At 41.1% G+C, this 24,070-nt stretch overlaps 1 protein-coding gene across 3 annotated transcripts in view; it reads left to right on the top strand.

Annotated features, from left to right (window-relative positions):
* The window catches only part of tor3a (torsin family 3, member A), a 28,695-nt gene extending 7,326 nt beyond the window's left edge, over positions 1–21,369 (top strand). For all 3 annotated transcript variants that reach the window (XM_059647824.1, XM_048538762.2, XM_048538761.2), the window contains 5 exons: positions 3,956–4,078; positions 5,058–5,323; positions 7,043–7,218; positions 19,399–19,523; positions 20,263–21,369. In XM_059647824.1, the coding sequence (XP_059503807.1) occupies positions 3,956–4,078; positions 5,058–5,323; positions 7,043–7,218; positions 19,399–19,523; positions 20,263–20,510 (938 nt within the window). In that variant the 3' untranslated portion in view covers positions 20,511–21,369. The remainder of the gene's footprint in view (positions 1–3,955; positions 4,079–5,057; positions 5,324–7,042; positions 7,219–19,398; positions 19,524–20,262) is intronic.
* The last annotated feature ends 2,701 nt before the right edge of the window (positions 21,370–24,070 follow it).

Here is a 24,070-nt window from a genome sequence, read left to right as displayed (position 1 = left end):
TAGAATGACTTAAGAGATACAAATTTAAGATTTTGGGCAAGAGATGTGTGGGGAATTTGAGTTCCTCAGTGAGTGGTAATGACTTGGGGTAGGGTTCTGAAGCCTGTTGGATACTTGAAGAGAATAAACTTGCAGGGCCAAAGGAATCGTAGTTGAACTGACTGAATTGTTCCCAAGGGGGAAACCAGCATAGACTCAGTGGGCCAAATGGTTGTTTCCTACGCCATAAGTGAGTCCATGATCTGAAATATTTGAATTTGATCCTGCATTAGGATCAGAATATATCATCCAGTGCAATATTGAAGTTACACTATGTTGTCAGAAGTATATTCCATCTGATGAGCTATTAAACCAAATTTTGTCCACTTTTACAGCCGTGACTTAAACAAGGTTAAGGACCTTCTTTCAGCCTTTGGGCTAGCATTCTGACTCAATCAGGAATGATTGGAAATCAATTAATCCTACCCCTCTCATGGCTGTTTGAAGGGTATTGATGTTACAGATTAGATGCTATATTTTTTCTGGTACCACTAACTACATTCCATATTGTAGTTCATTTTGTGAAGTGCTTTGAAATGCTTGTATGGAAATACAATGGTCCTTTAAATTTATCAACCAAAACGTTTCTTGCCAAATCTCAACATGCATCAAAAATTAGATCTTTCGCATTATTTGGTCATAATATGTAGTTCTGTTACTTCCATCGTGACAAAGTTATCGGTAATACTTTTGAGTTATCTAAATCCCTAAATTGTAGCAAAAGGAGAACTTTGTCCCTGATATCATTATGAGAGTAATATCAGTGAATTGAGGGGAATGTAGGTTAGGTTATTTTATTTTTGGATTAGGGTTATTCCACGGCACAACATCGTGGGCCAAAGGGCTTGTGCTGTGCTGTACTTTTCTATGTTGTATGTATCATCATCACAAGGTTTCAAGGAGACTGCATTTCACCATCACCTTCACTGACTCCTCAGGTCAGCTAGGCATGTTTAAAAATAAAGTTCAGATGGCAACTAGTTACTTATGGGCTTTATTTAGTCTCTTTTGCTTTGTTCCTCTAGTTATCTTAACCAATGAAACTCCATTTCCAGTTTTTAAAAAAAAATGTTTGTAATTCTATTAGTTAATGAGGCTGCCTTGTATCTTCTGATGAAATGTGGTAAAGATGTTACTCAATATTATTTTATTCATCTTTTCCTGTTTCTAAACTTTGTCTTAAATAGTTAAAATGTTCTGTTCACTATAACACTCCCAGCAACTTCAATGATGCGGAGCATCAACCTACATTTATAGACAAAACCGCTTTAAAGCGAAACCAAGCTTAAAAGATATAAATGACAAGGTTTAATGAAAATTAGCCCCTACCTCTCACTGAGAGACATGTAAATTAACTAGATTACAAGAAGCAACTGGCTGATAAAATAGTTCCATCATGTCAATGTTTCAGACGGTTGAAATTAAGATTCCTTGCTAAAAGACTTTTTTGTATAACATTGTGACAATACTTCAGCTTTTAAGAGGTGTATTTTGTCCTTTTTCTTAGTGAGAACAAATTGAGACTGAAGTGGGGAGTGGTCTATTCCAAACATGAAACAGTTTGTTAGGCCTTGAAGTTCTTATTTAATACTTGGAACAATAGAAGCAGCATAAAGGAGTGGGCTCAAGCTCCTACAACCAGGATTTTGGTTTACATTTCTGTCGCTGTTGGGGTTTGGAAGCTGCTATGGCAAAATGCTTCAGTGTTCTCGCTCTCTGAATTTTCTCTTGATGATTGTTCTTCCTGGTCCAGAGAATTGGGGAATCCAGTGTCTCCTGACTTTTAGGTGCCATGCTATGGTGACTTATTAACCTGTCACTGTGTATTCTTTTCGTAAAAATTCTTGTAACAGAAAATTACTATTCTACTTCACTGAATTTGCCTTTGCCAAGGTGTGTTTATGGGATGTTATGATATTGGAACAGTTGCTGTTTGGTAGTTGAATAATCTACTATTCCGTTAAATTATTCAAATTATTCTTTCTTTCGTTAGTATTTACCCTATTGTGTAAGAATAAAGTGTTTTGTTTCCAAGTCTGGTAATTTGACTAATCGAATTGCGTCTGAAACACGCACACATACCTTATACTTGGCTTTATTTGTATAAAAAAAATGTTGGGGTCCAGGCTACCTTAATATATTTTGAGGGGGTTCGATCTGGTCCGTAACTATCATAAGTAAACAGGCCTGTAAATTACATGGACACGTTCATCTAATTCCCTCCAAGTTTAAAAAAACCAGCTGAGGTCCCTTTACTGTGCATGCTGTTTGCGTGTATTGAAAGCCGAGCTCCCTTCTAACGGAGTCATTATTCACGGAGAGAGGGGTACGCTTTTCATCTGTTAACTCAGAAGGCCACACCTATTCTGCAAATCGATGTGGCAGTTCTTCAACCTGAAACAGTTGGGGTGTGTGCAGGTAGCCGTTTCCAATTTTGTGTATCTAAATCTTACACCACCTCACAATCTTCAGGGGAAGATTCAGTAATCTGAAACCTGATGAAGCTACTAAGTTCACAAAGATGTGATCTTTGCTCTGTGTAAGAATCCATGGGATCTCTCTTAATTTCTCTTGGAGATGGACTTGGGATAAAAGGAGCAAAGTAGATTCTTTGAGATGACTGCATCATGTTCTCCTTCCCAAAACACACCCAGTCCTGTTTATGACACGTTTGAATCATGGCTCGATGGCCAATTCAAAGATTCATTCATTGCAGAGTCAGCATGAGATACCCCTGAGGTATGTAGAACTTTAGAGGAGGCAATTCGTGCAGGTGACTCTTTGTCAGTACAATGCTCTGTAATGTATTTGAATGTGGCATCACATCTTTTGTTACAACCTGTATGCCACTCTGTTCAAAGTACTGTCTGTCACACTAGACACTCTTTCCTGCTTTCCTGTCATATTGAGGAGGAATAGGTATTCATCTGAGTGGGCACTCTCTAAGCTGAGTGCAAGGGTACAAAATATACTGGAAAGGTTTATGAGCTCAGATGTGTTTTGATAGGTTTTGCTCTTCCTTCAGCAACCTTATCCTGTCCCACTGACTCTTTGTGTCCACCTAGAATTTGTCATAGGATTTCAACTGTAATAGCTTTTGTCCCTATGCTACATCTTTGGCACTGATTAAAAGTCTTCTTTGGCTTTCAAAAAAGGAAACACCATGACAGAGTTCTGAGAGAGGCATGCGCATTGTGGGTTTCAGGCACACAGGTCACGATTATCAGAATTGAGGACTAGCAACAGGCCATGAAGCAGGTGAAATAAGTGCGAAGAGTGGCTGTGAAGTAGAGATGGTTGGATATTTGGAATGGTTTCCCTTTCATTTTTTAAACTCTCACCCAGGCGCTGAGAGAAAAAAGTACAAGTGGTCAGGAGAAGCATTGAAGGCTCTAGCAGTACTGGAGAACATATGTTGGCGCAAGTGCCTTGACAGCCATGAAATCCTTCTGAGTTCTTTATGGTGTCATTATTACCACAAGATGTTGCATCCAAGATAACAAAGTGTGGGGCTGGATGAACACAGCAGGCCAAGCAGCATCTTAGGAGCACAAAAGCTCATGTTTCAGGCCTAGACTTTGTTATCTTGGATTCTCCACCATCTGCAGTTCCCATTATCTCAGATGTTGCATTCACCTCCCTGGTTATCTTTCCCCGTACAGCCTGCACCCTGGGGCCTCTTGCCCTTTGTGCCAATGCAATGATGTTTCTTTGCAGAAATTCCTGCCATCCAAACCATCCCGAATAGATCTGAAAGCTGAAGTATTCTTGCTTCTTCCATAACCACATAGCACCGTATCCAAGAAAGTGTGTGATATTTGTGAATCTAAGATTTTTTTTTGGTTCGGTGAAGAGGCTTCTAAAAGTTTCAACAAAATACTGTCCATATAAAACATCTTTTCCTCTTTGATTTCAGCAAATACTTTGGAGGCCTGGTCCTTTTTGATCCAGGATGGTTATCAAGAGATACTAAGCTGGTATTGCAGTGTACACGAGTGCTGTGAATCAGGAGATTGCCGGCTAATTAACAACATCACGGGTTTGTAGTTAAGATTAATTTGTATACTGTTAAGTGACAAGATGATGCACCCAAGTACTAAATGGTGTTTGGCATCCTTTAGCTATGAGGAGCCCTGAATCTGTGATTGAGTTCTACTTTTGAAAACCTGTTCTTCCCAAAGAATTCTCAACAGTATCTTGCAAATGACTGGCAGTGTGTGGATTGGTACTGGTTTGAGACTCCACTGACTAAGATATTGACATCACCTGGGTTATAGGGGCTTTGGTGTCCAGTAGTAACATCCAGGATATTTCCTGCGAGCACCACTGACATCCTATCCCTCCTTCAACTGTGGACTTAGACAGACTGAATGCTCCACGTGCCTTTGGTCTTCTGTTCATAAACTGCCTGGCTAAAGTGAAGGGTTTTTGTGGTTTTTCCACCTCCCTTTCTCAGCTTCCTGCAAGAGGTAGCCAGGGAATATCTTGGGGGAGTAGGGTCTAACCCTAACTTTTGTACCACTGAAGTGACCTATAGAAACTTTATGGACGGCAAAATGTTACAACATTCAACAAAATTATTCCTTACTTTTACATAATCCCTGCCTTTTATAAAATTATGAACAGTTAGAAGAAGGATGGATCGAAAGTTTTCTTTGCTTCTTACTGTGTCCAAATGCAACTTTGCTACAGGCCAAAGCAGCAAGACTAAAAGCAGGAGCTTGTTGGGACATGGCCATGAGTCCACTTTGATTAATGGTATGGTCTGCCTATTCTCTACATTGCCAGCAGGCAGTCACTGAGCGTGTACTGATTTCTTTCCAGTATTGGAAGTGCATGTTGTGGATGATATTTTAGAACTTGATGAGAGCATATAGTACCCAATAAACAAGTGATGTGGAGCCCACTTCCACCCCCGTAATATTCCCTTTAGGTAAAGAAACGAGTCATGAACAGAATTTCCTCAAAGATGGGAATGGGAAAATATATTAAACCTTGGGTTTGTGTTTTCTCAATAGGACTTGATCATGACCTGAACAAAAAGTTACATGGACAGCACCTGGCCAAGGAAGTTGTGGTAAAGGCAGTGAAAGGTTTCTTAGCAACCGAAAACCCAGAGAAAGCACTGGCACTTTCTTTCCATGGTTGGTCTGGTACTGGCAAGAACTTTGTGGCCAAAATGATAGCTGACAACCTGTACCGGGATGGACTGAGAAGCCAATGTGTGCATTTCTACATTGCACCTTTCCACTTTCCACATGCCAACATGGTTGACCTCTATAAGGTAAGCAGAGCTGAACAGAGTAAATGGATAGCCAACTCAGTCAGACATAAGTCATCTGTCGATTTATTGGGTGAATGTCATTTAAATCTGCCAGCCAAATGAAAAATATTTGTTGAAGTTATTGAAGGAGCACAAGTGCAACTGAGGAAACTGAAGGCATTCATATTGAGCATGAAGAAAAGGACAAAATGTGTAGTTTACCTAGGAAAACTAGAAAAGGAAGTGGAGATTAAAATAATTTATTCATTTTCAATACTAGAATGTATTGAACCATGGGGAATGCCAGCGCTCAAGGATTGCATCTGTTCTTTTGATACATTTCCAATTAGGCCCAGTAGGTTTAGTTATATTGGAGTTTTTGGTAAATCTGTTTTCATTCAGCACATTTGCTAAATCACTTAGCTATCAGTTTATCGTTCTATGCAGGACATTGTGCTACATTGCCTTTTAGGGAAGGGGGAGAAGGAAAAATTTACGTTTAATTACAGAAGTAGGAGCAGGAGTAGGCCATCTGGCCCCTCAAGCCTGCCTGCCATTTTAAAAGATCATGGCTAATTGTTACCTTTGAACTATTTAAATGAGACTGTGCTTAGAAGACTTCCAACTTTAATTTCAAATTAATTGAAATGGAATATTACCAGCATTATTTTCAAATATATTACCCAGGGCTGATGATCAGGTGGCTGAGGCAAGTGAGTTCTGACATGAAGGGCAAGATTTGAAGCCTCAAATCAGTCATTCAGAACTGTTATCTCAAGGCTGTCTCCACTAATGTGACCTGTTTTGTTGTGAACACCATATTGAGTCAGTGATACACTTCCTCTCAGAGCCATGGAGCTGTACAGCATGGAAACAGACCCTAAAGTCCAACTCATCTGCATCGACCAGATTTCCTAAATTAATCTAATGCTATTTGCATGTGTTTGGCCCATATCCCTCTAAACCTTTTGTATTTATGCGCCCATCCAGATGCCTTTTAAATATCGTAAGTTTACTGACCTCCTCCACTTCCACTGGCAACTCATTCCATACACACCCCACCCTTTGAGTGAAAAAGCTGCCCCTCCAGTACTGTTTAAATTGTTCCTATGTCCTCTAGTTTTGGATTTCCTACTATAGGAAAAAAGACCTTGGCTAATTGCCCTATAATTTTATAAAGCTCAATAAAATCATCCCTCAGTCACCAATGCTTCGGGAGAGAAGTCTGTTCAGCTTCTTCTTATGGCTAAAAGCGTCCAATCCTGGTAACGTGCTTGTAAATCTTTTCTGAACCCTTTAAAGTTTGCCAACATCTTCCCTGTAGCAGGGAGACCAGAATTGAACACTATTCTAAAAATGGCCCAACCAATGTCCTGTACAACTGCTACATGATGTCCCAACTCCTACGTTCAATGCAGTGACCAATGAAAGCAAGTGTCTACCTGCAACTCTACTTTCAATGAACTATGCACCCGCACTCCGGAGTCTGTCTGTTCAGCAACACACCCCTAGGCCTACTATTAATTGTGTAAATTCTGCCCTGATTTGCATTACCAAAATGCTACACCTCACATTTATCTAAACTGAACTCCATCTGCTACTACTCGGCCCAACTGATCAAGTGTCAATGCATGAACGGTAAATGGACTGTGATACAAAGAAAGAGATTAGGGATAATAAATATCTAAGATACAATATCAAAAGTTGGGAACAGCCACACTTATTTATCCTCTCTTTCAGACTCAACTCCGGCAGTTTATCCAGACAGCTGTACAACAATGCAAGCGATCCTTGTTTATATTTGATGAGGCGGAAAAGTTGCATCCAGGCCTCATTGATGCTATCAAGCCTTACATTGATCATTATGACCACGTGGACGGGGTGGATTTCAGAAAGTCCATGTTTATTTTCTTAAGGTAATTCCAAGATAAAACAGTAAGGTAGCTTAATCAGGAAAAAACACACAACAGGGTCTAGTACAACCATTGCTGAAGAAGTCTTTGAAATGAATTTGATGTAATTGGTTCATTTGACAGCAACAGCATGATGTCCAAAATCAGCTGTCAGTCTGAAGTAATATAAATGACCCCAGGAGAGATTTCATCGGGTATAAGGTTTAACTGTGCAACGTTGGGCTTTTTTGTTGAAATGGATCAGCATGAAGGATTCTGTTTCATGGGAATATCAATAAAGGAATGGATAATTGATCAATGCACCACCATATTTCAATGAACTGTAAATTTTTCATGACCACAGAGTCTGTAAATAGCTGTGTGTGTGCTGGGCAAATTAGCATATGTTCAGACAGTTAACGTGAAGTCTTTTTTAAACCCATGCTATGTTATTGCAAGGATCAATCATACTGTTGTTTCCTTGGGTTAGCTGCTAAAGAGATGGAAGTAGTTCTGCAATTCAGCCAATGAGTGAGTTGGTGGATGAACCAGAAATGAATGACTAGGTTTTGTAGTCTACTGGACATTTTGCCTTTGAGCTAGTGTTATTCAGTAATTCCAGCCAATCCTTGATTTGATAGCTTTTACAGTAAACAAAATCAAACCAAATGAACTCAAAGTGCACAAAAGTCCACCGCCAATGTCTGTGTAGTCACAACCCTGTTTCTGAAAGTTGCCAACTCAAATCAAATTTACTGTTGCTAAATGTTGCGCAAAAATCAAATACTGTAGTCAGTGTCACAACACCATTTTTAAAAAACTGTAGATGTGGAACTATCTAGATCGATGCAATTGTAGCTGATTGCATGTACCTTGAGATAACCTGCCCTGACACCACATTTGTTTTCATGGGAACTCCTAGTGCAATAGGACGTTTTGTACTGGAGGTAATTTACAGTCTAGTTATCCCTACCACAATTGACCCTCTACCTCAAATCATCACAACTTGTAAACTTCCTTCCCTTTTTATCTACACTTTCCAACCCTCTAATGTACAAGAAAAGTAAACTCCCTTAGCTGTGCAAAATGACTAGGGTAGGAATAGGGCTAGGCGGAGACAGAAGTGGGAAGTTGTGTGTGGACCCTGTGGAGATCGGAGAGGTCCTAAACAAATATTTCTCATCTGTTTTCGCTCAGAAAAAAAATATTGTAGAGGAGAAGACGGAGTTACGGGCTTCTAGAATTGAAAGGATTGAGTTTAGTAAGGAGGAGGTGTTACCAATTTTAGAAGGTGTGAAGGTAGATAAATCCCCTCGGCCGGATAGGATTTTTCCGAGCATTCTCTGGGAAGCTAGGGAGGAGGTGGCGGAGCCTTTGGCCTTGATCTTTGAGTCCTCATTGTCTACAGGTTTAGTACCGGAGGATTGAAAATGTTGTGCCCTTGTTCAAGAAGGGCAGTAGAGATGGCTCAGGTAATTATAGACCTGTGAGCCTTTACGTCTGTTGTAGGAGAAGTTTTAGAAAGGATTATAAGAGAGAGGATTTATAATCATCTAGCAAGCAACAATTTAATTAGAGATAGTCAACATGGATTCATCAAGGGCAGGTCGTGTCTCTCAAACCACTGAGTTTTTTGAGAAGGTGACCAAGCATGTGGATGAGGGTAGGGCAGTTGACGTGGTGTACATGGACTTCAGTAAAGCCTTTGATAAGGTTCCACATGGTAGGCTATTGGAGAAAATACGGAGGCACGGGATTGAGGGAGATTTAGTAGTTTGGATTAGAAACTGGCTTTCTATAATAAGGCAACGAGTGGTGGTTGATGGAAAATATTCAGCCTGGAGTCAGGTCACTAGTGGTGTGCCTCAAGGATCTGTTTTGGGACCACTGCTGTTTGTCATTTTTATAAATGACTTGGGCGCAGGCATAGGTGGATGGGTTAGTAAGTTTGCAGATGACACTAAAGTCGGTGGAGTGGTGGACAGTTTGGAAGAATGTTGCAGGTTGCAGGGAGACTTCGATAAACTGCAGAATTGGGCTGAAAGGTGGCAAATGGAGTTCAAAGCAGCTAAATGTGAGATGATTCACTTTGGGAAGAATAATAGGAAGGCAGAATACTGGGTCAATGGAAAGATTCTTGGCAGTGTGGACGTGCAGCGGGATCTTGGTGTCCATGTACGTAGATCCCTGAAAGTTGCCACCCAGGTTGATAGTGCTGTTAAGAAGGCATACGGTGTGTTAGGTTTTATTAGTAGAGGGATTGAGTTCCAGAGCCGTGATGTCATGCTGCAACTGTACAAAACCCTAGCGCGGCCTCGCTTGGAATATTGCGTGCAGTTCTGGTCGCCCCATTACAGGAAGGATGTGGAAGCATTGGAAATTTACTGGGATGTTGCCTGGTCTGGAGCGAAGGCCTTATGAAGAAAGGCTGAGGAACTTGGGTCTGTTCTCTTTGGAGAGAAGAAGGCTAAGAGGGGATTTAATAGAGACATAGATGATGTTCAGGGGATTAGATAGGGTGGACAGTGAGAGTCTTTTTCCAAGGATGATCACGTCAGCTTGTACAAGGGGGCATAGCTACAGATTGAGGGGTGATAGATTTAAGACAGATGTCAGAGGCAGGTTCTTTACTCAGAGTGATAAGGGCGTGGAATGCCCTGCCTGCCAATGTATTTAACTCAGCCACATTAGGGGCATTTAAACAGTCCTTGGATAAGCAGATGGATGATAATGGGATAGTGTAGGGGGATGGGCTTAGATTAGTTCACAGGTCGGCGCAACATTGAGGGCCGAAGGGCCTGTTCTGCGCTGTATTGTTCTGTGTGCTAAAATTGACACAATTGATTGGGACAACACATCCATCCTGAGACATGCACGAGAATTCCTAGAAGCATGGCATTCCAACCGGAATTCCATCAACAAACACATTGGCTCCAAATCAATCTACCATCCCCTGAGAAAAAGAACAGGAAATGACATCACCAACCGAAGGAAACCTAACCAGATAAACAGAAAGCGGGACATAACACCAGCGCTTCGTCGGAGGCTCACTGATGATGTTACCTAGAATGGTGACGAAACGTCTGAAAACTAACCTTCCAGCTCAGCGAGCAAACTCACATCCAGAACCTCAACCTGAGCTACAAATCTTCTCAAAAATTTACACTGTATAATTATCCTCACAAAAATATAGGCCGGCGTTCCAAGTCTAAATGCCATCCAATGACTGTTATTAGAAAGTATGTGTAGGGTAAAATTTGATTAAAAACAGAAGTAGGTTGATTTGTATTCACAAATACAGCTTGTATTTCTAGTAATAAAACATTTGAAAGCTTAACTGGTGTAAGGGGGAAGAAAATTTAACAGAAGTCAGCAGGAGACTGGAACAGAGAAAAATTGTGGAAGTGTCTAAAATCATAGATTCTGAGAAGATTGAAGCTGATAACATGGGAGAAAGTTCTAGAAAAAAAAGTGCAGAGATAATCGAGAATGATTACTTAGTTACTACCCGTAGGAAAATAAAATACTGAGTTAGTACAGTGGAGATTAAAAGTGCGATGAAGCCAGGAAAAACGGCCAACCTTATGGATGCGCTGAAAGTGGCGAGTAGCTGAGTTAGGGAGGGGATAGGAGATTAGGAAATGAGATTGAGTTGGTTTAGCAAAGATAATGTTGCAGCAAATTAGGCTGCACATTGACATTTAGCAGGGTTAAGTATTGTGGCAGGATGATAACATTAGCACAGAAATGACAGCTATTACTCTGTTTACACTGTCAAGTGCATTTATTTAGAAGCTGTCCCACTCGAGGGCCAAACGTCAGGAGTAAAACAGGAGAAATGACTTGCTACTGCTTTCCTGGGATTTCTGATCAAAGTCAAAGCTTTGGACAGTCTGATGAACCTTGACAGAAAGTTACCCTATTTATTATTGAGGAGAGGCTTATAGAAGAGAATAAGACAAGGAAAGAAATATGAAACCGTGGATCTTCAGAGGTGATTCCATGAATATGGTTGATGCTTTTGGGGAAGACCAAAGGTTGAGACAGAGGAATTTTGGGTTAGTTGGAGAGAGGAGAAAGAGGGCAGCAGAGTCATGACGCTGATTGGCTGACATGGGGAAGATCTGCATCAGTGCAGTCACTGCTTCCAGAAGGTGGTTTGCAAGGGGCTGTTGTGAGGACCAGAAGCAAAGGGAAAGGTAAAGATCCAAGGAACATCCTGGGAAAGTGAGTGAGAGAAGACCTACCTTGGGTATTCACAGCAATAAGTAAGGGTAAGTGTTTAATAAATTTGCTTAAACAGCTTGACTGGGATAGAAATGTCAGTCATTGGGGTTAAGTGTTACAACTGTGAAATGTGGGAGATCCACGATGCTGCCAAAGTCACAGATGACTACATCTGCAGGAAGTGCACCCAATTGCAGCTCCTCACAGAATGCGTGGATAGGTTGGAGCAGCAATTGGATGCACATCAGAGCATGAGAATTGTGGAAAACATCATAGACAGTAGTTTTAGAGATGTGGTAACACCCAAGGTGCAGGCAGGTAGATGGGTGACCAATAGAAGGGGCAGACAGCCAGTGTAAGTATCCCCTGTGATCATTCTCCTCTCTAACAAGAATACCATTTTGGATACTGTTGGAGTGGAATGACCTATCAGGGGATAACAACAGTAACAGCCAGACTGGTGGCACCACAGCTCTGTTCTTAAGAAAGGAAGAACAAAGAGCACTAGAGCAGTAGGTATAGGGAACTCTATAGTTAGGGGTACAGATAGGCATTTCTGTGGATGTAAAAGAGACTCCAGGATGGTAAGTTGCCTCCCTGGTGCCAGGGTCCAGGATGTCTCTGAACAGACAGAAAGCATTCTGAAGGGAGAGGGTGAACAGCCAGAGGTCGTGGTACATATTGGTACTGACCACATAGGTAGGATGTGTGATGAAGTCTTGCAGCAGCAGTTCAGGGAGTTAAGTAGAAAGTTAAAAAGCAGGACCTCCAAGGTTGTAATCTCCAGATTACTCCCTGTGCCAGGTGCCAGTGAGGCTAGAAATAGGAGGATAGTACAGCTAAACAGATGGTGTACGAGGGAGGGCTTCAGATATCTGGACCATTGGGATCTCTTCCGGGGCTGGTGGGACTTGTAGCATCTAAAGTGGAGGGGCACAAATATTCTGGCTGGGAGGTTTGCTGATGTCACTTGGGAGGATTTAAACTAGCTTGGCACAATAGTGGGAGCCAATGCAAAGGTGAATGGACTGAAAGAAAGCAAGAGAATAGGACCAGTAAGACTCAGAGGTCGAGCTGGCAGGGTGTGGATGCTGATCAAAGTGGGTCTGGTGGACTGTAGTGCCTCTGTTTCAATGTCAGAAGTGTAACAGGTAAGGCAGATGAATTTAAAACTTGTATTTGTTATTTGGAACTATGATGTTGTTGCTAGTACAAAGACTTTGATTAAGGGAGGGACAGGATTGGCAGCTTAACGTTCCTGAAACATCTATATTCTGATACTTGTTAAGAAAAATATCACAGTTATACTGTGAAAGGACACCTTGGAGGGCTTATACTGTGAGGCAATGTGGGTAGAGCTCAGGATCAGGAAGGGTGCAATCTATGTTTAGGGTTTAATATAGGCCTCCCAACAGCTAGCGAGTGATAGAAGAACTGGTAATGTAGGTAGATTTGCAAGGTGTAAAAGTAACAGGATTGTTGTCACGGGTGATTTTTAACTTCCCTTATATTGACTGGGACAGAATTTGTGAGGAGCATTCAGTCGGGCTTCTTGAAGCAGTATGTCGATAGTCCAACCAGGAAAGGGGCCATGCTGGACTAAGTATTGGAGAATGAGCCTGGCCAAGTGGTTGATGTCTCGGTAGGGGAGCAGCTCAGGAACAGATGGATAAAAGTAAGTGTAATTGTCAGGTGAAGCTGCTAAATTGGAGGAAGGCTAATTTCAACAATATTAGGCAGGAACTGAAGAATGTAGTTTGGAGGCAGCTGCTTGAGGACAAATCAACGTCTGGTATGTGGGAGGCTTTCAAGTGTAAGTTGCTAGGAACTCAGGACCAGCACATTCCTGTAAGGATAGGTATGGCAAGTTTAGGGAGCCTTAGATAATGAGAGATATTGTGAGCCTAATCAAAAAGAAAAAGGAAGCATTTGTGAAGGCTATGAGGCTGAGAATTCACAAAGCAAGGGTGAAACACAAGGAAAGTCAGGAGGGCTAAAAGAGGCCATAGATCATTGAAACCCTACTGTGTGGAAACAGGCCCTTTGGCCCAACAAGTTCACACCGAACCTCTAAGCATCCAACCGCATTATAATCTACTCATCCCTGAACACTATGGCCAAACTACCAACCATGCGCATCTTTGGACTGTGGGAGGAAACTGGAGCACCCAGTGGAAGCCCACACAGACACAAGGAGAATATGCAAACCCCATACAGATAGTCGCCAGAGGGTGGAACTGAACCCAGGTCCCTAACCACTGAGCCACCGTGCCACCTCAAAGTCATGAGCCAACAGGTTTAAGGAAAATCCCAACACTTTTTATCGATATATAAAGAGCAAGAGGGTAGCCAGGCAGAGGGTTGGCCCACTCAAGGACTTGGAAGGGAATTTGTGTGGAGCCAAAGGAAACGTATGAGGTATTAAATGAGTACTTTGCGTCAGTATTCACCATAGAGAAAGACTTGGTGGATGATGAGTCTGGGGAAGGATATGTAGATAGTTTGGGTCGTGTTGAGATCAAAAGGAGGCAGGTATTGGGTGTCTTGAAAAACTTTAAGGTAGACAAGTCCCCAGGGCCTGATGGGATATACCCCAGAATATTGAGGCAAGGGAGGAAATTGCTGGGCCTTGAGATAAATCTTTGTATCCTCACTGGCTACAAGTAGGGTCCCAGAGGATTAGAGAATAGCCAATGTTCTTCCTTTATTTAAGAAGGGTGGCAAGGATAATGCAGCTAATTACAGGCCGGTGAGCCTTGCGTCAGTGGTAAGGAACTTATTGGAGAGGATTCTTTGAGATAGAATTTATTATCACCTGGAAATCAGTGGATGTATTAGCGAGAGGCAACATGATTTTGTGAAGGGGTGGTCGTATCTCACTAACTTGGTTGAGTTTTTTTGAGGAAGATGATCAATGAGGGTGGAGCAGTGGATGTTGTCTACGTGGATGTCAGTAAGGCCTTTGACAAGATCCCTCATAGCAGGCTGATGCAGAAGGTAATGTCGTACTGGGCCAGAGGTGAGCAAGCAAAATGGTTTTAAAAAAAACTGGCTCGGTAATAGAGGGTAACAGTGGAAGGGTGTGTTTCTGAATGGAGGGCTGTGACTAGTGGTGTTACTTAGGGATCAGTGTTGGGACCTTCGCTGTTTGTAATAAAGGTTGGTGGAATTGCAGATGGCGTTGAGGTCCGTGAAAGGATACAGCTGGATATAGATCAGTTGGTGACTTTGGTAGAGAGATGGCAGATGGAATTTAATCTGGAAAAATGAGTGTAATGCATTTTGGAAGGTCTAATCCAAATGGAAAATATACAGTAAATGGCAGAACCCTTAAGAGTACTAATAGGCAGAGGAATCTGGGTGTACAGGTACAGGGGTCACTGAAAGTGGCTACGCAGGTGGAAAAGGTAGTCAACAAGGCATACGGTATGCTTGCTTTATTGGCCAAGGCATTGAGTTTAAAAATTGGCAGAGAATGTTGTAGCTTTATAGAATCTTAGTTAGGCCTCATTGGGAATATTGTGTTCAGTTCTGGTCACCACACTATCAGAAGGATGTGGTGGTTTTGGAGGTGCAGAAAAGATTTACCAAGATGTTGCCTGGTATGTTGGGCATTAGCTATGAGGAGAGGTTGGAGAAACTTGGGTTGTTCTCACTGGAATGACTGAGGTCCACAAAATTATGAAGTCCATGGAAGGACTGGACAGTCAGAAGCTTTTTCCCAGGGTAGAAGAATCAGTTACCAAGGGGTATATGTTTAATGCACAAGGGGCAAGGTTTAAAGGTGATGTACGAGACAAGTTTTTTTTACACAGAGGCCGATGGGTGCCTGGAACTTGCTGCCAGGGGAGATCACGGAAGCAGATATTATAGTGACTTTTAAAGAGCATCTTGACAAATATGTGAATAGGAGGGGAATAGAGGGAGACTGTCCCCGGAAGGGTAGGGGGTTTTATTTGTACTGGGCAGTGTCGGTGCAGGCTTGGAGGGCTAAAGGGCCTGTTCCTGTCCTGTAATTTTCTTTGTTCTTTAGGACAATAGAAGTTGAGGTGCCTTTAAACAGGGTTGACAATAATTCTCAAAGAGCTTCCTAAAGTCACACCCCAGCAGTCTGCTGGAAACAGGGCTCTGGAACATCCTTTAGGCTCTGGTAATCAGTTATTAGCTTTTACTCACCTTAGTTTATCAAAGATTTGCTTTATAGGGGAAATTGCATGAACTTCACTCTTTTTCAACGTTCCTCCTTGCACTGTGCACTGTTATTGTGCCATTTTGTGAAGCAAGTGCAAGGGAAAATAATTTTTTTGACAAATTAGAACTTTCAAAATCTCAAGTGTTCAACTGTACTCATATCTGAAGAGCAATCTGCCAAATAAATATGTTTTGGTCTCATCAGGTGAAAATCAATATCCACCCAGTTATTGCTTAAACTTTGGAACTCAACATAAACACTGACATTATTGAGAAACTTTTATAATTCATGACCTGAAATGATGGCTTTTGGCACTGAAAGGCAAGTCTATAGAGAGTTCAAAAATGCAATATTTGGACTAAATTGAGACACTGCTGTTTCTATCTTGTTGACTCAGGCTGGAGTGAGTGTGCACACTTTCTCCAGTATATTGATGACATCAGCCTTGCTGCTTCTCTCTGGGCCAGAATTCAAATTTCCGTCCCACACTCACCTTCACCTGGTCCATCTCCAACTCCTCCCTTCCCATCCACAACTGTACATCCTCAAACCCTGCCTCCTGTGAAGACTATTTCATTCCTGTGTTTCTGTTGCATATGTTCTGATGGTGCCAACTTCAATAAAGTTGCCTCTGAAATGTCCACCTTCTTCTTCAGCCGAGCACCGTGGTTAACAATGCCCTCAGCTGTGTCTGACCTATCTCCCACAACATAAGATCCCCCTTGTCCTTGCCTACCATCTCACCAGCATCCACATCTGCAGGATCATTAGTTGCCATTTCTGCCACCTCCAGACACACATTCTCTTCCCCTCTCTCGTCCAACTTCTGCAAAGCCCGTTACCTCTGGGATACCCTGGCCCACTCTTCCTGCACTCTCTCAGCATCTTCCCCTGCGATTGCAAGTGTACCACCGGTCCATTTACTTCCTATCTCCTCTATATTCAAGATCCCAAACACATCTTCCAGGTGAAGCAGAGATTAGCCGCACTTCACTCGATCTACTGCATTCATTGCTGACAGTGTGGGCTCCTCAATATTTGGGAAACGAAGCACAGACTTTGCAGAAGTACTGTCTGCAAAAAAGACCCTGAGCTCCCAGTTGCCGGCCATTTCAACACACCACCTTGTTCCCTGGCCAACATCTCTGTTTCAGACTTACTGCAGTGCTCCAGTGAAGCTCAGCACAGGCTGGAAAAACAACACCTAATTTTCCGTTCAGGAACTCTGCAATCTTCTGGACTCTATGGAGTTCAACAGTTTTAGAGCTCGAGCACTTTTCTCCACCCTCTTACACAAGGCCGCGACCATATACTACCCATTAGCAGCTTTTTGGTCCCCCAACTGATCTACTAATCCTTTGTCTGTCCAACTGTTCCTCTCTCTCTGGACTCTATCTTCACCAACCCTTTACTCCCCCCCGACCCTGTTTATCCCCTAGCTACTATCAGTGGTGAAGAAGGGTCAGTGGACCTGAAACATTAACACTGATTTCTTTCTGCAGATGCTGCCAGATCTGCTGAGATTTTCCAGCAATTAGTTTTCTTTGAGTGCATTGTCTTATTTACATAGCATAGCCTTATTCAATTCATAGCTGAATTGACTAATAAATGCAGTCACCTTCACTAGTAACTATTATAGACAATAAATCTCCGTCATTGATCCTTTAGTGTCTTTAGGCATTAACAATAACAGAGACCAACACCTTCATTAACTGCTAAGCAAAGCAAAAGACAAAACTGAAATTAATTATTATTCATGAGAAAAATTTTCACTATCAGGGAGAGATTATAAATTACGGATTTAAGTTAGGGCTCAGATGAACATTCAGCTAATCTGGGATTCTTATGGAAGTATTCAATTACTTTTGAGCTCCTATGAATTAAAATAGGACCAGAAGCAGACTCTTTTGCCTTTTGCACTTGCTATACCATTTAATATAATCATGACTGTTTTCTAGCCGTAACTCTGCTTTCTTTCCCATTGCCTAAATCTTTTGATTCTGAGCGATTAAAGATCTGTCTACTTCATATTTGAATCTGTGCAATGGTGGAATGAATATTTCTCCCTGCCTCCATCCTAAATAATCAACCTCTTACAGTGAAGCTTTTCCCAAGTGTTCTAGATCTCCCAGCCAAGGTAATTAACATTGCAGTTTCTATCCTGCCAAATCCCTTAGGAAGCTTTTCTAGTTCAATGAGATCAGTTCATGCTTAAAGTCAGGGCTCAATTTATTCACTTTCAGCAATGGACAATCCTGTACCCTAGGAACTACTCTGGTGGATATTTGGAGTAGCACCACCAATGCAAGTAGGCGTTTTATAAGACTTAAAGATCAAAGCTTTACATAGAATTCTAGGTGTGGTCTTATCAAAGCCTTAATAATTGCAGGGAAGCTTCCTTATTCTTGTATTCTAATCCCCATTCAATAAAGGCTAAATATTGTTTAACTTCCTATTTTCTTCCGATGCCTGCATGTCAATTTTGCGTTCCTTGTACAGTTTAATCGAAAAGCCCCACTGAACATTAACATTTACAATCTTCACATCTTTTTACAAAAGTATTGTTTTTCCACTCTTACCATCAACATGATCACACCAGGCACAAAGTGGTTTGTGAACCGTGAATTAGAATGGCTCAATTAATCTGTTTGTTTTTTTCAGCATTCCATTTCAAAAATAACCAGTAGCAAAACTTTAGTCTTAAACAAACAAGTATTAGTTTAAATAAACATTGCTGACAGTTACTAAGTAAAATCTTAAAAATTATAATTATTAACTATAACGTAGGTCCAAAGTTGGGAAAGTAGTCATGGATAAACAGTACTTATAAAGATGGGAAAAAGACAAGTCCATTAACTTTGCAGGCCTGTTACTTGAAGATTTCTGTTTCCAAGGTGAAGACGTCAAAAAATAACTAGAAATCAAACTCAGCAATTATGATGACCTTTGTAGTTGAATAGTTTGTTTGTAGGGGTGGGCACAACATGTAGAGCTGGCTTTGAGAGAGACTGAAAGAAGTTTTTTTTTCCACTCATTCTTCTCTCTCCCTTTCTTTAGACCTGCTCTTTGCTTCTTGTCCAGTAACCAATTCTCTAACTGTACTAATATATTATCATGAGCATTGTTTTGCATGTTAACCTTTTGTGTGCCATCTTTCCAGATGTACTTTGGAAATCCAAGTATGATACACCCTTTTGCTATCTGTCAAGCATGATTTCAAGTTTGTAAAACAACGTTGATTCTGTTTGATTTATATCAAGATTTTTTAAGTGCATTGTTCAGACACTCTTAATAATAGATTCTATTACTTTCCCCATGGCAACTATCAAGCTTAACTGGCTTGTAGTTCCACATCTCCTTCCTTTCTTGAACAGTGGTGTTACATTTGTCCACTTCCAATCTCCAAGGACTGTTCTAGGGAAATCTGACAATCATGGTCAGGAAATGCACCATAACGCATCACTCTGGGGTTTTATTGACTTTTCAGTACCTTAAGTTTCTCTCAAACCTTTTCTCTGCTGAAATTAAATAAGTTTCTTGTTCTCAAGTCCACCTTGGATGCCCTTAACAGAAACTATTTGCTCAATTCTGTTTATTGCTCATTCCCCATAATTTCTCCTGAATCTCTGTCTTCCCCATCCCCACCAAAGGACCAGCATTCACTTCTGCTATTCTTCCCCTATTTGTATACTTTTAAATGCATTTACCAACTTATTTGTATTCTAGCCACTAGCTTTCTCTCTCTTCCAATGTGTAATTATGTTCAAATATTCTCTGCTCTGTAGCAATATAGGAGGAAACTCCATAAATAGGGTGACACTGGAATTTTGGCGTGCTGGGCAAAATAGAGAGGATATCACTATGGAAGATTTGGAGCACCAGATCCAAAGAGAAGCTGCAACATCAAAAGGTAAATTACATTGGGAAAACATGGGCGTGAATGAAAGAAAGAGAGTCATAGCATAGAGGAACATGTTAAGAAATTCTGAATATAGTGATGATAATGGAATAATAGGGCATTGCCAGAGAATAAGATAGAATGAGAAATAACTGCACAGGAAAGCATTTCAAGGAGGTTGTCAGGTTTTGATTGGGGGCTGACAGGCATTCGGTGATTATTTGGATAAAACTACTGTGCAAGGGTATGGGGAAAAGCAGCAGTTAGGCAGTGCTCATTTAATGCACTAGTGCAGGCACAATAGGCCAAAGGGCCTCCATCTATCATGTAGTAACATCGCGTAGTTGAGATTTTCGTGTGTTGATGATCAAAATAGTTTAATTGTCCCTAGAATGAACTAAAAATAGCAATAAGTACATGCGGTAAATAGTCACCAGCAACAACGCCATCACACATTTCTGGTGAAGACCATATACATCAGCGAAACATGAAAATTGCTGGTCTAATGGCAATAGAAAAGGTCAATTTGAATACCATGCCAATGCAAACAACGCTATGGGCAAGTACTGAAAAATGGGGTTAGAATTGTTAGGTTGTTGTTTTTGGCTGACACAGACTCAGTGGGCTCAAATTTTTCCAATAATGAGAGTGGATTTTATACACCACGAGCTCTGTTAATAAACTAATAAAATCACTAATGAGACAAGCAATCAGGAAGAATCAAAAGTTATCTTTTTCCTCTTATTTCCAGGTGGATTTGCACACAGTGGCCTTGTGACCGAGAACCTAATTGACTTCTTCATCCCTTTCTTACCACTGGAGTACAAGCATGTTAAGTTGTGTGTGCGTGATGCTCTTCTGTCCAGAGGAATCAAATATGATTTAGATATCCTAGATGAAGTAGCTAAGGGAATGCTGTATGTTCCAAAGGAGGAAAAGCTTTTCTCTGCACAGGGCTGCAAATCAGTTGCACAACGGGTCAACTTTTTCCTTCCATAAAGCTTTAAGGGGTTCAAGAAAAATCCACAAGAACAAAGTAATAGAATGGAACTTGAATTGCAAAAACTCTTAACTCACAGCAGAAAAGTCATGGCCTTTTTCATCTCATGGCCAGAACAGAGATTTCGCCCAAGAAACAGAACAAGTGTCCTTTGAATTAAATTAAAGACAGGGAAAATTATATTCTGGTTACGTGAGTCTCAAGTAAATCGTTCTTGTTGCTTTGCCTGTGCTATGCATTTTATTGGTACAATCTATTCTTCCTATTTTTCTCAGTTGTAACTGGACAAGTTAGTGCTGGGATTCACTCATATTTAAGCCTGGATTTGTTAATAAACCAAGTAGAAGCATTAAGGCAACTGCACCAATATTCATTTAACTTTTCCTCCTTGTAGAATCTTTTTTAAGCAGTGGTCCTGTACACTTCCCCTGCAGATAGAGACAATGCTGAGCCTCTCTCAAATCCTCCAAAGTGAACGTTAAAAAGAAAAATATCCTGACATACTTCTCAAGTTGACTTTACCCCTTTACTTCAGGCAGAGGGCAAATTATTCAGTTGACAACTGAAATTGGAATCAAGATTCAACGTGACTGCTTAGTATTGCAGTGAAGACAGGAAGTTGGACATAACTATTAACTCTATCTTAGTTGCACTGGAGAATAAAATACTGTGTCATTTTAAGTGCTATTTCACTGGGACAGTATTTAGTGTTCTGGGCATGATTGTGCATTCAAAATACTTGACAGCACTTTTGTTCTGTGACATGTTTAAGTTTTGAAAAAATATGAATAGAAATTTCTAAAAATGAAGATCGTGAGAAAGATCTGATTTTGAAAATAAATGTAGGTTACATCTTCAGTGTCTGATCCCTGTGACTATAACCTTGCTTCATTCTTTTTTTCCTCAGTCTCTCTCTCTCTAGTATTTGATAGCAATGAACAATGATCTAGTCATGGTTATGATCAAGAGGGGAGAGGGTATCTGGCTCCCCTCCTTTGCTAGTCCTTGTTTGACTGCAGCAAGATTCTTTTGTGAAAAGTACATGCTTGCCGATTTAACAGCAGTTAGCAGTCTGTGATCATAATAGGTCCAATTTAAGAGGTGGTCTTAAAGAAAGAGGTTGTCCTAATTGACTCAGCCCGGTTTCTAAGAAAAGAAAGAAAATGCACAGCAAAAATTTGTACTCACATACACAAATAGGTTACAGAGTCAGGAAGGAGAGCTGTCTAATTATAGTCCAGGGAAATGAAAGGGGGATTATTCATGACTCTGCGAATGTGTGGCTGAGGAGCTAGTGGAGGGGAAGGGATTCAGATTGTTGGGTCATTGGACCTCTTGTTGGCGTTGATGAGTTGGGCCAAAGGACCTGTGTCCGTGCTGCATGATTCTAAATACAAAGTTTAAGCATCAAATCATCATGGTTTACTTTTTATATACAGTCGGCACTTAAAACAAACCACCCCCCGCATGGTAATTCCAATCTGTCAGTTAACTCTTAGGTCAGTCCGATACTTGCTTAAAATTTCTGGAACCAAGCTCTGATGAAATCTACACAATAGAATTCTGTGGCCATTATTGATTGCATTTTCCCAATTTGCTCAAGTCCCACCTCTTATCCAAAACCAGAGTGCTTCAATGCAAATTTGCAAAAGCCAAGGGAAGATTGAAGTATCCCATACCATCTCCATAAAAATGTGCTGTCAGAGTTTAAGCAGCTAGAATTATGTAGCTTACCAACCATCGAAATTTGCGTGTTGTCCAGCCCCTTAAACATTTATGAAGTTCTTGTAAGAATACAAGTTCCTGAAAAGATGATTCCACAGAAACTAAATTAGGATGTCCGTGAAATTTGACCACCAGCTTTCCAAAAGAAAATACCTCAAAACAGGAATGACATTTCCAAGGAGTCTGTTGTAGAAGAGGGTAAGAGTTTTAAAGCGCTCATGCTTAAGATTGCATGAAAAGTTCTCCACTCTAGTAATTTCATATCGACTTGGAAGTAGTACAACTCAAGGTCTTAAAGGTGAAACCAACTATTTGGACATTCTTCACTGTGACAGAACCAATGTCTATCAAATCAGTAATAAACTACAACTTGTTTAAGGCAACAGCCTCTTCTCATTAGATTAATGATTGATTGATTGATTGGTTTTCCTCTAACACTCCAAGCAACTCTTTTTGATCCTCATCTAAAAGGATAAATGGCAGCAAATATATTAGATAATAGCTTCGAAAACACTGTTAAATAGTGGTAATAATTCATACTATAACATATTGACATAGCTTGAAGAAAACTGCAGGGTTTTCCAAAGTACCCTGCAGAGAAATTGTTGCCAACATTGGGTCTGTAAACTTGTTTGGAGCTTATTTAGCTTGGTTTGCTAGAAGGTTGGTTTGAGATGCAGTGTGATAACCACAGCATGGGTTCAATTCCCACATTGGCTGAGGTTACCATGAAGGATTCTCTTTCTCACCACCTTCCCTCACCTGACGCATGGTGAACCTCAGGTTAAATACCACCAATTGTGTCTTTCTAATGAGAAAGCAGTCCTATGGTTTGGTAAGACGTTGGTGACTTTTAAGGTTAAACTTTGTTGACTTGTTTTACAATTATCATTTAATCACAATGACAGAAACATTCTCCACCCACCTAAATTTCAATCAGTGCCTGTTTCCACTTGATTCATGCTGACATTCCCATTTTACCATGTTAATGCTGGAGCTCTTCTGTTCATCTTAGTTCACATATCCACTTCCATTACAAGCTCTTTACTTCCATCACTACAGCCCTTTTCTTCAGCAAATAAACGGTTTCCATCTTCAATTACAACTGGCTCAGTTTCAGCTGATTCTCTCTTTTTTCTCATTTCTCAATTCAAGCAATTTCATGTGGGCATGCCTTTCTCTGTGACTGAAAAATTATTGAGGCTCTCTCATCCAACTGACGTTATTCCAAATCTCATTCGCTACCAACTTTTCTCTATCACTTCCTTCATTCCCCAAGGTGCTCCCCTCACCCTTGTTACTGCAAATTGTACATGGTCCAGACACACTTGCCTAAAACCACTACACATTTGAGAAATAAGTTCTTGCACATTTGTTCGCTCTGCGTGTGTTAGGTCAATGCTGGGTATAGAAATGAGGAGCAGAGCTACAGCAGCAACGGTTTTCATCCACACAAAAATAGATGGTGATCTTAAACTAAAGATAATAAAATGTGAGGCTGGATGAACACAGCAGGCCAAGCAGCATCTCAGGAGCACAAAAGCTGACGTTTCGGGCCTAGACCCTTCATCAGAGAGGGGGATGGGGTGAGGGTTCTGGAATAAATAGGGAGAGAGGAGGAGGCGGACCGAAGATGGAGAGAAAGGAAGATAGGTGGAGAGAGTATAGGTGGGGAGGTAGGGAGGTGATAGGTCAGACTGACCTATCCCCTCCCTACCTCCCCACCTATCTTCCTTTCTCTCCATCTTCGGTCCGCCTCCCCCTGTCTCCCTATTTATTCCAGAACCCTCACCCCATCCCCCTCTCTGATGAAGGGTCTAGGCCCGAAACGTCA

Source organism: Stegostoma tigrinum, chromosome 8 (assembly GCF_030684315.1).
Source record: "Stegostoma tigrinum isolate sSteTig4 chromosome 8, sSteTig4.hap1, whole genome shotgun sequence".
Classification (NCBI taxonomy): Eukaryota; Metazoa; Chordata; class Chondrichthyes; order Orectolobiformes; family Stegostomatidae; genus Stegostoma; species Stegostoma tigrinum.
This window is presented reverse-complemented; position numbering and strand designations above follow the sequence as displayed.